At 38.8% G+C, this 13795-nt stretch overlaps 1 protein-coding gene across 1 annotated transcript; it reads left to right on the forward strand.

Moving 5' to 3' along the window:
• The first annotated feature begins 11947 nt into the window (after positions 1–11947).
• LOC143538966 (temperature-induced lipocalin-1-like) lies at positions 11948–12912 on the forward strand. The gene is made up of 2 exons (XM_077032399.1): positions 11948–12351; positions 12617–12912. The coding sequence occupies exons 1-2, from the start codon at positions 11971–11973 to the stop codon at positions 12800–12802; spliced, it is 567 nt and encodes a 188-aa protein (XP_076888514.1). The 5' UTR covers positions 11948–11970; the 3' UTR covers positions 12803–12912.
• Positions 12913–13795: the final 883 nt, after the last annotated feature.

Genomic DNA, 13795 nt, shown 5'->3' on the forward strand with positions numbered 1-13795 from the left:
GTCAACCCAAGTTCTCGGCCAGAATGTTCTCGGTGACCTATGTTCTCGGTCAAGGTTCTCGGCCGAAAACCGGAGTTCTCGGTCAAACCTCATGGGTTTTCTGTCTTGGAGTTCTAGGCCACCCAGTTTGGGCTTGGGCCTGAACCCAGCTGAAACCAGAAACAGTATTGGGCCATTGGACCTGACTTAACTCAACCCACCAGCTTAAGCCCCTGTGACTATTTAAAATAAATAACGAGCCCAACTTAGGAAGCCCACATTAACTAGTTAGACGGTTAATTAACAAAGGTATATATTTAACAGTTAGCCTTGCTCAATTAAAGAAGGGGATTACTATTAACGGCGAACGCAACAGGATCCAGGTGAGTTTCTAGCCCCATTCCTTGTTACGTTTTTCGGGGCTGTGTGCATACTCGATGTGATTAGTTAATACACTTACCTTAAGTGGTAAGTGTATGCCATGTATGATTTATGTGATAGATATTATGTTATGTATGTGAAGTAAAGCTTGCCGGTACGTGAACGATCTTCGGATATTGCACGTATTGACAAGGGAGGTATGAAATATGAAAGATGAATTGTGTATGATATATACATGTACAGTGTATGAGTATGTAATAATTAAAGAAAGTATATGTGTGAGTATGTAAAGATAGTATGAACGAAGATGAAGAAAGAGGGATCAGACCCTAATAATATCTGAGATAGAGAAGACGGGATCAGACCCGTTATAATATCTGAGATAGAGAAGTAAAAAGGGATCAGACCCTAAAAATATCTGAGATAGACAAGAAAGGGATCAGACCCTAATAATATCTGAGATAGACAAAGGAAAGAGGGATCAGACCCTAATAATATCTGAGATAGAATGGACAGTAAATATAAAGTATAAAAGCAGTAAAGTATGTATGTATGTATGAAATAAAAGTAAAATAGTAAAGTAATTATTATGTATCTTCGGATGCATGATTGAAGGTAAGCGAATGTATTGTATGCTGTATGATTAACTAGAACTCACTCAGCATAGCTGACTTTTAGTATGCATGCAGGTGAGTAGGATGCGACAACTAGCATGAGCGGGACACATGGCAGAAGAGTAAAAGCCTGGCATCTGAAGACCTGATATATTTTATAAATTATGTTTTGATTTTGAAAGACAAGCAGAATGTTTTACGACATGATTATGATTTGATATTTAATGTTTTATGAAAGTTTTATATTCCGCGTAAAGTTTTTAATTAACTCTGATATTTAGAACTGCGTTTATGAGTAAATCCAACACCAAAGTAGGGCTACCGGAGACGGGGCCTTACAAGTTGGTATCAGAGCAATGTTCGAGAGATTTAAGCATCCTACATGCTTAGACTCGAACAGAGAATGGTATTTAAGTAAGAGAAGAAAGAAGATGCCAGTTCAAGAATGTCATGTGTCGCTCAAGCAAGCTCAGCAAAGGTAAGATGCATGATTAAATGATGTATGTTAAATGATAAAGGAACGATATGTGAACGATAGGGACAAGATTAATTGATTGTTTGGATTGACTAACTGTTTAAAGTAGAACAAGCACAAATGAAATCATAAAGGGAAGTGTATAGGACACGGAAAGTAACGTGATCAGCTAATCACAACTGTCCACTGTTATTACCTGTTAGCCTTACTATCCTTGTACTAAATAGTTTCTTGAGTGATGATGTTTGTGTTTTCCCTTTTAGAATACGATGGCTGGAACGGGAGGAAATGTGGGAGCGGGAGGTCGCACTGGACGACGTGGCTGGCCTCGTCGCGCCCAGCAACCTTCGGTTGAGACAACTTCCAATACTGGAGATGAAGGGAGTGCAGCTGGAGGAGGTCCGGTCAACAACGAAGGGGTTCAACTGGATCCCGCAATTCAGGCAGCTATTGTTCAAGCTGTAGCCACTGCTGTGAAGAATATTACTCCGGGAGGGTCTGCTGGAAGCCGTGAAAGAACTGCTGGAGGGGCAGATGGTGATGGTAGGAGGGAGGAGGAAGAAGAGAGGGAGGCCACGAGTAGGGTTAATTCTGTGAAAGCCGCTGACAGGAAAAGAGGCCGAGGTGGGTGCAACTATAAGTCCTTCAAAGAATGTGACCCACCGAAGCTGAATGGTTTGGGAGACGCAATCGCTACCCTTCAATGGATAACTGCCATGGATAAAATTATCCGCATTAGCGAGTGCCGTCCTGATCAAGCTGTCGGTTATGCCACCCAATCGTTTGAAGATGAGGCGATGTATTGGTGGGAATCGATTGAGCAAAGAAGGAGTCGAGAGGAAATCAAGGTTATGAGGTGGGAGGATCTGAAAGAACTGGTTATAAAGAAATTCTGTGCTGACGCTGAGGTTGAGAGGGCGGAGATGAAATTCCTGAACTTGAAAGCTGGAACGATGACACATCGTGAGTATACCACCGAGTTTAACCGAATGTCTAGGTTAGTGCCTGACATGGTTAACACTGAGGCTAAAAGGATCAAGTGCTATGTAAGGGGATTGCCACAAAGATTCCACACGCTAGTCAGGACGAGTAAACCTGCTACCTTTGACTCTGCTGTCGAGTTCGCAGAGATGGTTTATGCAGACCTGGCTACGGATGATGTTGTCGTGGAAGAAGAGAAGAAAGATAAGAAGTGGGTCAATCATGCTAAGCGACCCGTTACTCAGTTGTGGAACTCCAAGGATAAGAAGCAGAAAGTGTGGGAGAAGAGATCGTGCAAGACGTGTGGAAAGATGCATGGGGGTGGGTGTAAGTGGGGAAAAGGATCGGATGTTTGTTATAAGTGTGGTAAGGCTCATGGTGGGGAATGCAGGCTGGGATCGAATGCCTGTTACAAGTTTGGGAAAGTGGGACATTATGCTCCCGATTGTACTGCTAAACTCGCATGCTACAAGTGCGGTAAGCCGGGCCATTTTGCCAAGGAATGCACTGATGGCGGAGCCGGAGGAAGTGGAAAGAAGGATACTGAACCAACAAGGCCAAAGACTAGAGCCTACATGCTGACTCAAGAACAAGCCAAGCAGATTCCCGATGTCGTCACAGGTACGTTTCTAGTAAACGGTATATCCGCTTCGGTATTGTTTGATTCATGTGTGAACAAAAGTTTCGTAGCCACGCCCTTTACTAAATTAGCTAAAATGAAATGATGCCGAGTGTCTGAAACTTTTATCGTAGAAACCGCTAGCGACACTTCGGTTAAAATAATGAAAATGGTTAAGGATTGTAAGATAGAATTAGAGGGACATGAGTTCCCTGTTACCTTGTATGTTATGACCTTAGGAGGGTTCGATGTAGTTTTGGGGATGGATCAGTTATTTGAGTATGAAGCACAGATAGTATGTAGGAGTAGGATAATAAGGTTAAAGTCCTTGGATGGTAGTGCGGTGACGGTTTATGGTGATAAGGAAAGTTCTGGGCTTAACGTCATTTCGATGATAAAAGCCGAGGGTTTGTTAACGCGAGGGTGCGGTGCCTATCTGGCGTACGTTGTCAACGCTATGGCTGAGACAAAAGAAATGAAAGATGTTCCTATAGTGCACGATTACCCAGAAGTATTCCCTGAGGATCTTCCAGGGTTGCCGCCGGAGCAAGAGATAGAATTAGTACCAGGAGCCCAACCCGTCGCGAAAGCACCTTACCGTTTAGCACCATCTGAGATGAAAGAATTAATGTCCCAACTGCAAGAACTCCTCGACAAGGGTTTTATTAGACCAAGTCTTTCCCCGTGGGGTGCGCCAGTGTTGTTCGTGAAGAAGAAGGATGGAAGTATGAGAATGTGCATAGACTATCGTGAGTTGAATAAGCTTACGATAAAGAATAGATATCCTTTGCCAAGGATTGACGATTTGTTTGACCAACTGCAAGGTTCAAGTTGGTTCTCACGAATAGATCTTAGATCAGGCTATCACCAGTTAAAGGTGAAGGAGGCAGACATCCCTAAGACAACGTTTCGAACGCGGTACGGACACTACGAGTTCCTCGTGATGTCATTCGGTCTAACGAATGCTCCCGCAACATTTATGGACATGATGAATAGGGTGTGTCGGCCTATGTTGGATAAATCGGTAATCGTCTTTATTGATGACATATTGATCTATTCAAAGAGCGAGACTGATCATGCCGAGCATCTGAGAGAGGTATTGGAGACCCTGAAGAAAGAAAAGTTATATGCTAAGTTTTCGAAATGCGTATTCTGGTTAAGAGAAGTGCAATTCCTAGGTCACGTGATTAATCCGGAAGGGATTATGGTGGACCCAGCTAAGATTGAAGCGATAACTAATCGGAAGACTCCATAGAATCTGACTGATATACGGAGCTTCTTAAGGTTAGCTGGCTACTATAGGAGATTCATCGAAGGTCTCTCCAAGATAGCCGCACCGTTGACCGGTATGACCCGAAAGACGATAGTATTCAGTTGGGGAAAGTTCCAAGAAGAAGCTTTTCAGGAGTTAAAGAAGAGACTCACGCAAGCTCCAATCCTTGCTTTACCCGATGGTGACGAGGACTTGGTTGTTTGCACTGATGTTTCGCATCGTGGGTTAGGTTGCGTGTTGATGCAACGAGGAAAAGTGATAGCTTACGCATCTAGACAGTTGAAAGTCCATGAGAGTACTATCCGACGCATGATTTAGAGCTGGCAGCAGTAGTGCATGCCTTAAAGATATGGAGGCATTACCTGTATGATACTAAGTGTACTATTTATACGGATCACAAAAGTTTAAAGTACTTCTTCGAGCAGAAAGAGCTGAACATGAGACAGAGGAGGTGGTTAGAATTGATAAATGATTACGATTGTGACATTAAATACTATCCGGGAAAAGCTAATGTGGTCGCCGATGCGCTAAGTCATAAGAATGAGGAAGTCCTTGCAACAGTGAAGTCATACCAGTTGATCATGAACTCAAGTCTTTTTGAAGAAATCATCAAAGTACAGTCAGAGATGTTAGTAGATGAAGGGTTAGTAAAGAAAGAAAGGATTTATGGCCATTAAGATGAGCTGATGGAAAACACTCATGGTGTTAAGACTAGGTTTGACCGTATGTGGATCCCACGCCATGGTGATCTTAGAGGTCGAATCTTAGATGAAGCACACAAATCAAGATACTCGATTCATCCTGGAGCTACAAAGATGTACCAAGATTTGAAAAGAGATTACTGGTGGCCTGGAATGAAGAATGATGTAGTAGATTACGTCAGTAAGTGCTTAACCTGTTTACAAGTCAAAGCCGAACATCAGAAGCCTTATGGGAAGATGCAGCCTTTAGAGATACCTGAATGGAAATGGGAACACATCACCATGGATTTCATAACTAAGCTACCTCGTACAGCTAACACCATGATACCATTTGGGTGATAGTGGACTGTTTGACCAAAAGTGCTCACTTTCTGCCTATACGATGAGTCAATTAAAAAAAATGGTTGTTTTGGTTTGGGTCAGAATAGGTTAGGTTGAAACGGGTTTCGGTCTTTTTTAAAACAAGGATAACAACAAAAACATTTTAGCTTTTTTAGCTTTTTTGTTTTTAATTTATATTTTGAGCTATGAATTTTTATTATTACCATTTTAATTTTTTATGAGATGTTTACTATTAATATCATAACCTCCTAAAAAAATAGTCAAATATAATAATAAAAAAATCGTAACTCAAAATATAAATTATAAACAAAAAACATATAAAAACTAAAAATGTTTCCTCTGTTGTTTTTGTTCCATTAGGAAAAAAACCCACCAAGAAATTAAACCGAAACCGGAAAATTGACGAAAATGAAACAAAAGCCAAAACCGAACCAAATCAATCGAAATCAAAAAAATCGATCAAAACGAAACTAAAAAATTTGAAACCGAACAAAAACGAAACAAAAAACCAAAAATAAGTCCGGAATCGACCAAAACGAAACCAAAACCCAACCCGTCCCGTATGAAAACTCGTGTTGGCTTGAAACCTTAACCAAACCCGTTTCAATCTGAAACTTGTTTCGCGCCAAAACATGTCTCATGCGAAAACCCGTTCCGATCCGAAACCCGCCACATTTCCTTAGGACACTAACCCACATCGGCCCCTTTCTTTTGATTTGTCGACCCATTTTGACCCGAAAATAAAACGATGAAATTTCAAATGACCCATGTTGAGCCATTTAGTTAAAATCACTGACCCAAACCAACCCATTTAATATTTAAAACAACCCAAATTGACCCATTTGAAATGGTTTTGGTCAAGATTGCCACCCCTAGCCAAGAACTATTGCAAAGAATGTAAAGCCATAATCACCTATATTTGTAACGCTGACGGTTCGGACTTGAACCTCCACCACGACTTGGTGAGAAGTGTTATAGTTGCATCTCTAAGTAGCGTACGACCCTAGCTGCCCCCTCTCGTACGTTGTGTTCCCGAGTTCCACTTAAGGAAGGAACGGAAATAAAATTAAAGGAAATGTAATATGGAGTGTGTTCCTAAGTTTGTTTTTTTTAAGTTAGGAATTATAAAAAAATTTGTGTTCCCAAGATTAATTTGAGAGAAGAGAAAAAAGAAAAGAGGAGAAAATTTAAGGTTCTAAATAGTAAGTGGTTTCCTTCCGATTTGGAAGGAACTAGATGGAAAGAAAAGAAAAGAGAGCCTTTCTTTCATTACGTCAACTCGAGAACACAACGATAAAGTAGTAACTTGATTCCAGCTAACATAAAATACTTTCTTTTATCTTCATTAGCTCCCCGAAAGAAAATTCTTCTTATCACTTCTAATTAATCAACGATATTACTCGGGCTTTAAAGAGAGAAGAAATAAGAAGGGAGGGTTTCCATCACCAACTTAAGAAGCGTCAATCTTCCCCTACCAATAAAACTGACCCTTCCAATGAGATATTCTCTTATTAAACGTTCCAAAAAATCTCGTCGATTGACAGCCAAAACCATCTCATCGGAAGCCAAAAAAAATCTCGTCGGATGGCAAAATTAATGTCACCTGACGCCAAAATAAATCTCGTCGGAAGCCAATATATAATCGTTGGATGTCTAAATAATCTCGTCAGCTCCAACGATTTTTTTCTTCAAAATTAATAGCGACCCGATGGTTTTATGACGAGTGACGAAATCTATTTAATTAAAAATTTCATTGAATAATGATTAAAAAGTGATCACATGAGAACTTTGGGTGGATCTTTTCGATGTTGATTGATCAAATGAACATTTTTTCTACATTTACCGATAAAAATGAACATTTTGGTCATTATACTTAAAGAGAAAGAAAAAAACGAGCTCTCATTTATATGGGAGAGGCAGATTTTATTTTTTTGTAATGTGTGAGATTAGGTCACATCAGGGCCGTCCCCGAAAATGATAAAAAAAACTTTAGGCCTCGTGCGAAATTTTTTTTGGGCCTTCTCATAATATAAAATCTTCGATTATATATCGAAAAACCTACAATACGAATATAATTGTTATAAATAAATAAAACAAAAATATGTATCAAAACGATCGAAGTTAATTAAGCGAATTTTATGGCTCTCTTAGAGATGTGGGAAGATAAAAATAAGCAAATTATCAGAAACACAAATTGAAGGTAGAACCGTTCGATACAAATGATTAACAAATATCATAAGGTATATCTTTCTTAACCTAACATAAAGTCATAAACTTTAGGATTTCTACAAAATAAATCCAATTAATTAATAATATCAAAGGCTCAAGTTGCAAAACAGTCGGAAAACCATCACAACGGAGTTCAATTGCTGCTAGAAAGACTCCGTACGTCCTCCCTACACCGACGCTACAACCTGAAACCGCTCACTGACGACACTCACGTACGGGGTATGCAAACGGAGACTTCGACACCAGAGATAGTTATAGGCGTCGGCGATTACGGTGATAAAGAGGGCGGACGCCGACGAGCATGTCGTTAATGGTGGAATATCTTATTATTTTTAAAGTGAAAGATGGATATTGAGAGATCTACGGAGGGTAAGAGAGGAGAGACGGTGTATGTTATAATGAGGTTATTTTAGGAAAAGTTTGGGTTTAAATGGGTTTGGGCATGTATATATGACAAGTCATAAAAACTTTTGGGCCCCTTTGTTTGTTTGGGCCTCGTGCCACTGCACGGTTTGCACAGCCCAAAAACCGGGCCTGGGTCACATCCATGATTTTAGATTAATCATTAAGAAAACGCCTTGCATGCCATGAAGCATCACCATATATGATCAAATATAGTCTCACCACGAAATAGGGGTATCCAAATCGATTAGGTCAGCCAACAAGTTTCTCATTTACGGTGTATTTCCTTCGGAGAGTGGTCTCCGGGTTACTCGGGGAATGGAGGTGATCATGTGGGTCAGTTCCCGTCACACTAGTCACCAAAATTTTCTTTTCGAATTTGGATAAAGAAAACACTCATCTGTACTTTGAAGTTTGAACATGAAGATATAGCGTTGTTGTATATCAATGTACATCAGTATACAATTATTGTAGATGGTTCTAAACTGAAAATGAAACTTTTTGAATAATATGCAATAATTGGAGGTTATTAACCACACGCACTTTCTGTATTTCCTAATATTTCCCAGCTAAAGTAGGTAGCAGTGTCTCCCTCATTGTTTTAATAGTTGACGGGAGGTTGACAATGATTTTATGGACGGTTTTTTTTGCATATGATATTATTATTCTCTTATGTAGGAAACATGCTATTAGGATGTCGCCTTTTGGCTTATGCAAAGCACATCTGCAGTTTCTATGGTAAGGTCTCCGGTCCTTCTCTATTTCCGAAACCGATAAGACTTCCTTCAAGAACACAATGAAGCATCATCTAGCGGAAGGCTCGTTGGTTTATTTAGACACATCAAATCTGGTTTTAATGCGTACGTTTGTACGAGCTGGTTACGTTTGATGTAAGGAGATTCTTGTGTGAATTTGTTTACCCAGAGTTAACGTGACTATATAGTACCAGAATATGAATATTTTGTACGATGTGTAGGAGTTATCTAGGTAAGTTATAAAAGTATCTCGAGGATTTCAAGAAAGATTTGGCAGAGATTCTACTTTTTAGTGCAGATTCCGTTCAAAAAATAGCGATTTCTTCTAAGAATATTTGTGTTTTTGTAGGTGTACCTATGGAGATTCTATAGACATGTTTGTTATTGGTTGCTGCTGCGACTGTAAACAGAGTCAAACAAACACAAATTCTTGGCTTTAATATATTTTACTAAAGGTCCATCCTAAACAACTTGATCTGGGTGATAATTTTTGGAGGAATATTGATGTCACTAAGGCCAAGGTGTATGGCTTACTTTGGCCATTCCTCCTCATTCATATCGTTTTTTCTTCATCATTAAACCTCACCCTTCAACATCTACTATGAATCATTCTCCACCGGCCAATACTACTAGAAAATTGAGCAATTGCCAGCAAAATTTGCTACCGGAAAAAACGGTAGCAAATTTAGCGACCGATTTAGCCAATTTGCTACCGAAAATGCAAATCAATTCATATGGTAGCTAACCGGTCGGAGATTTTGCAACAATTTAATTTCGGTGGCTAAGCAGTCGTAGTTTTTGCAACCGTTGGCTAGACGGTCGATATTTTTGCAACCGTTAATTAAGCGGTCAGGGTGTTTGAAAACATGGGAGGTTTTTTGTTTGCGACGTCATAGTGGCAGTAATCATCCACATATTAGTTAAAACCAATCGTCAAATTGTACATTAACTTAAAGCGGTGATGCCACGGCTGATTTCATTGAGCCCTAACTCATCCACATAGTTGTCTGCTTTTCATATTCTCCATAGCGTACAATTATCCAACAATTGAAGCCCTAGCTCAATAGAAGTTGATCTCAGGTCTCCCTAACTCGAGCCTTAATAAGTTCAATTTGGTGAAACAAGACTCAGTTGACTCCGATTCGCTGCATAATGTTGAAATCAACAAAGCGGAGCAAGAGAAGAATGTTGTTACAATTTGTGTCACATGCAGGTTTTATTTTTCTTGAACTACCAGACAATGTAATTTGCATTGGAGTTCATTTAGCATTAGGCTTCCTAGTTTTTCGTGTCTTCTTTAAGTAGTTACCTTTATCATTTATAAACAGAGGTGATCATTTACCTCAAAATATATATGATGACATCAAAATTTCCAATCATGAATAAGGCATAAACTTATATTATATTATGACTTATTTATGAATGCTTGTTGGTTGATGGTATTGTATCAATAAGCAGAATGTGTTGCAGGGCACTCAACTCTAGCCATACAGATACATCAAAACCCGAATTGATCATTAATAAGCCCCTAATTGAGTTACGTGATTTGAGCAGGAAGTGATCAATCAGGGTCCTGTGGCCTTGGGTCAAAAGCCTGCACGTGAAATCACTGTTTATATTGACTAGTTTGCAAATATGTTTAGGTACCAAAACATTTTCTTTTTATTTAAATTTATGCATGAACTGTTACTAATTAAAATAATAATAAATCATTTGCAGATATGTAAATAATCCAGAAGCGGTGGCTGAGGTCACTTTTCAAATCATCTTTGATTTGTAAGTATTTTTATACTTGTCGCACGTTATATTCTATTAAGTTATACTTATATTTCATGGTAATATATAACTCTTGTTTATTATAAATATATGGTGTTACGAAGGTGAGAACTTCAAAAAGGTTTATGGAAGTTATAACTGGAGCAATGCCTGAAAAAATACAAGGGTTACATAAATAACACCATCAACAATGTTTCTTATATCTCTCCAATGACGTTATAAAGAGTACCGTTCACCCTCAAAATATATAAATCTTTAATCCAATATTAAAAAAGTAAGTATTAAGACAAAATGGCAAAACACGTCCTTTATGTTTACATGATTTTTCAGTTGAGGTCCTTTAGCGAAACAAATGTCAGTAAACATCCTTTATGATTAAAAATCTTATCAAGTTTTGTCCTTTGACTATAACCTAGTTTAATCTATCTACACATATAGTCCCTCAACGAATAAAAGACTAATTTTAACAAGAAAACTTAACTAGGTTATGGTCTATGGACAAAACGTGATAAGGTTTTTAATCATAAAGGACGTTTACTGACATTTGTTTCGCTTAAGGACCTCAACTGAAAAATATGTAAACATAAAGGACGTGTTTTACTATTTTGTCAAGTATTAATAATGTAATTATGCTTGCAGATATTTGAATCCGATCCATGTAGTTGTTCACAGAGGTATGCAATGGGCTGATATTTTTGGTTTTTGATAATATTCAAAGTGTAATTTTTGGTTTTTTGATTTGATTTGTGTATAGCTAGGACATGTTTTTTTTATCAGTTTATAGAATTTAAATAACATTAAACATCTTTGATAGAAATTTTAGTTTTTTTTTTTTTTTTTTTTTGTGTTTGCATCTATATTTATAAGATTTCGTAAATGTCTGTGTGTGTAAATATTTGTAAATGATATCCATAGCAAGCCAACAATAGAAAGTTAGTTGGAAAAAGTGGTGGTAGCAGCGTGGTCGCAAGATTTGCGACTGCAACAGAAGGCAGAAATGGTCGCAAGATTTGCAACTGCAGCCTTGGTCAGGCAACAGAGGTCAGAAGATTTGCGACCGCAAAATGGTCGCAACAGAGCTACTCCAACCGTTTTCCGACCGAAAAGATCGTCGCAAATAGTAGTGCAATAATATAATTAAATGAAAGGAAAAAAGAAAAAAATAAAAAATATTGATTGGTTTAAGGGGGAATGACCAGTGTGACGGTTGTCATGTAGGTCCCGTGTAGTTACACGTGAAAGGAAAGGGTGAAGGGTGGTTTTCATGAAATCCTCTCCACTTAGGACCGTTCCCTGATGCCCTTGGATGTAGTTGGTAGTTGTCGGACCCAGATAATCATTAAATTCAAGCCATCAATTAGGAAATCATTTTATTTTATTTTTGGCCTATAAACATATCTTTACAAAACGTACACTCAGAATTCAGATATCGTAACCGCAATCATGGCCAAGAAGGAGCTTGCAGTTGTGAAGGGCCTGGATCTAGCAAGATACATGGGCAGATGGTACGAAATAGCTTCGTTTCCATCGAGAGACCAGCCCAAAAACGGGACCAACACAAGGGCTACGTACACATTGAACCAAGACGGCAGTAGTGTACATGTGTTGAATGAAACTTTTAGTGAAGATGGCAAGCGAGGGTTCATTGAAGGGACTGCTTGTAAAGCTGACCCTAACAGTGATCATGAAGCTAAGTTGAAGGTCAGGTTTTGGGTGCCACCGTTTCTGCCGGTCATTCCGGTCACTGGAGATTACTGGGTGTTGTATCTTGATGATGATTATCGTTATGCTCTCATTGGTCAGCCGTCCAGGAAAAATCTCTGGGTATGTTTCCTTTTCTTGTTCTGAATTTGTGTCAATTTTTATTCTAAAGACATTTGCTGGCTGTGTCTCTCCCAAAAGGTCATAACACATGTCATCATCAATACCTGAGTTTGAATTCCCCTTAAGAGTACCGCTCATATTTCAGAGCGTGCACATGATTCATGAATCGAACGAAGGAAAACCTCCTGACCACCCTAATTGACATCAATTTTGTGTCAAATATATTGGTGTTTTATTTTGTGTAATCTAGAAATTGTGCATGTAGATTCTATGTAGGGAGAACCAAATTGATGAGGAGATATACAATCAGCTGGTTGAGAGGGCAAAGGGACAAGGGTATGACGTGAGCAAACTTAAGAGGATAACACATGCTGACCCCCCGCCGGCGGGTGTTAATGGGCAGACGGACTCTAAAGGGATTTGGTGGTTGAAATCCATATTCGGCAAATAAACCCTCAGTACAAGAACTTGTAAAGCGAAGATTTGGGTAATTGAATGTGTGCATGTACGCGGTAACCATTTATGTAACTGATACTTGTATTTCAGTTGGTATAGTAATGAATGTGTCATGTCCGGCTCCGAGAAAGCAAAAAAAAAAAAAAAAATTTGGGCCGAAGGCGAAATTGTTTTTGGGCCTTAAGTAAAAATAGTTTTTTTTGTTGTGTATAAACCATTTAAATTTTATATGGGTTTACGTGGTTATAACTGGGATGTGTAAAAAAACTTTTGTATAAAAATAGGATTGAACATGTCTCAAATGAGAGTAGAACCCATAACAATTGGGTTAGGAGTAATACCCTTTTGCTAATAGACCAAGCCATGGTTATGTAATTGAGACGAAATATGCATATTATTTTAATAAAAATACAAATGGTTTATAAAAAAAATTCGGGCCTAGCGGGGTGTCGGGCCTGTAGCCGTCGACTACCCGGCCGCACCTTATGGCCGGCCCTGGAAGGTGTTGGTCTAATCCATCGTAGGTGTAGTTTGGTCTAAGGAATTTTTGAACTAGAAAGGAAACCCTGCAATATATGTCATGAAACCGACATGATTATAAGTAGATAGGCTTGAATAAAAAGGAGTTAGAATACGTAAATGTGTTTACCCGTGTAAATGGTTTTAGTAGATGAGGCGTATGTGTCCATATGTTTAAACCATTAAACCCGTTACAATCCATTTCCCTTGACGATTGACAAACATGCTTGGCCCGTTTTCACAATACATGTAAGTACTGGAATTTATATGGCATGGATATCCACTTCTATGATCTTTATAAACCGAAAACAATTTTGAAAGTACGTCGGGGCATTGCAGGTGAATAACACTGATTGGCTCAAAAAGGTTTTCATAATTCGTTAACACACCAACAAACAAAATAACTTTTAACAAATCAATAGGACAATAACCGCTTCCTAAGAGCGTTAACCCCTAAACATACACAGAT

This window comes from Bidens hawaiensis, unplaced genomic scaffold (assembly GCF_021521415.1).
Source record: "Bidens hawaiensis isolate Kalapana, Puna unplaced genomic scaffold, B.hawaiensis_p1.1 tig00011787_1, whole genome shotgun sequence".
NCBI lineage: Eukaryota > Viridiplantae > Streptophyta > Magnoliopsida > Asterales > Asteraceae > Bidens > Bidens hawaiensis.

What these genes read in the sequence shown, in the direction of transcription:
- LOC143538966 (XM_077032399.1), top strand. Translation starts at nt 11,971, where the DNA reads ATGGCCAAGAAGGAGCTTGCAGTTGTGAAGGGCCTGGATCTAGCAAGA. An exon ending in CGTCCAGGAAAAATCTCTGG is followed by an intron (nt 12,352 to 12,616) that starts GTATGTTTCCTT and finishes TTGTGCATGTAG; the next exon opens with ATTCTATGTAGGGAGAACCA.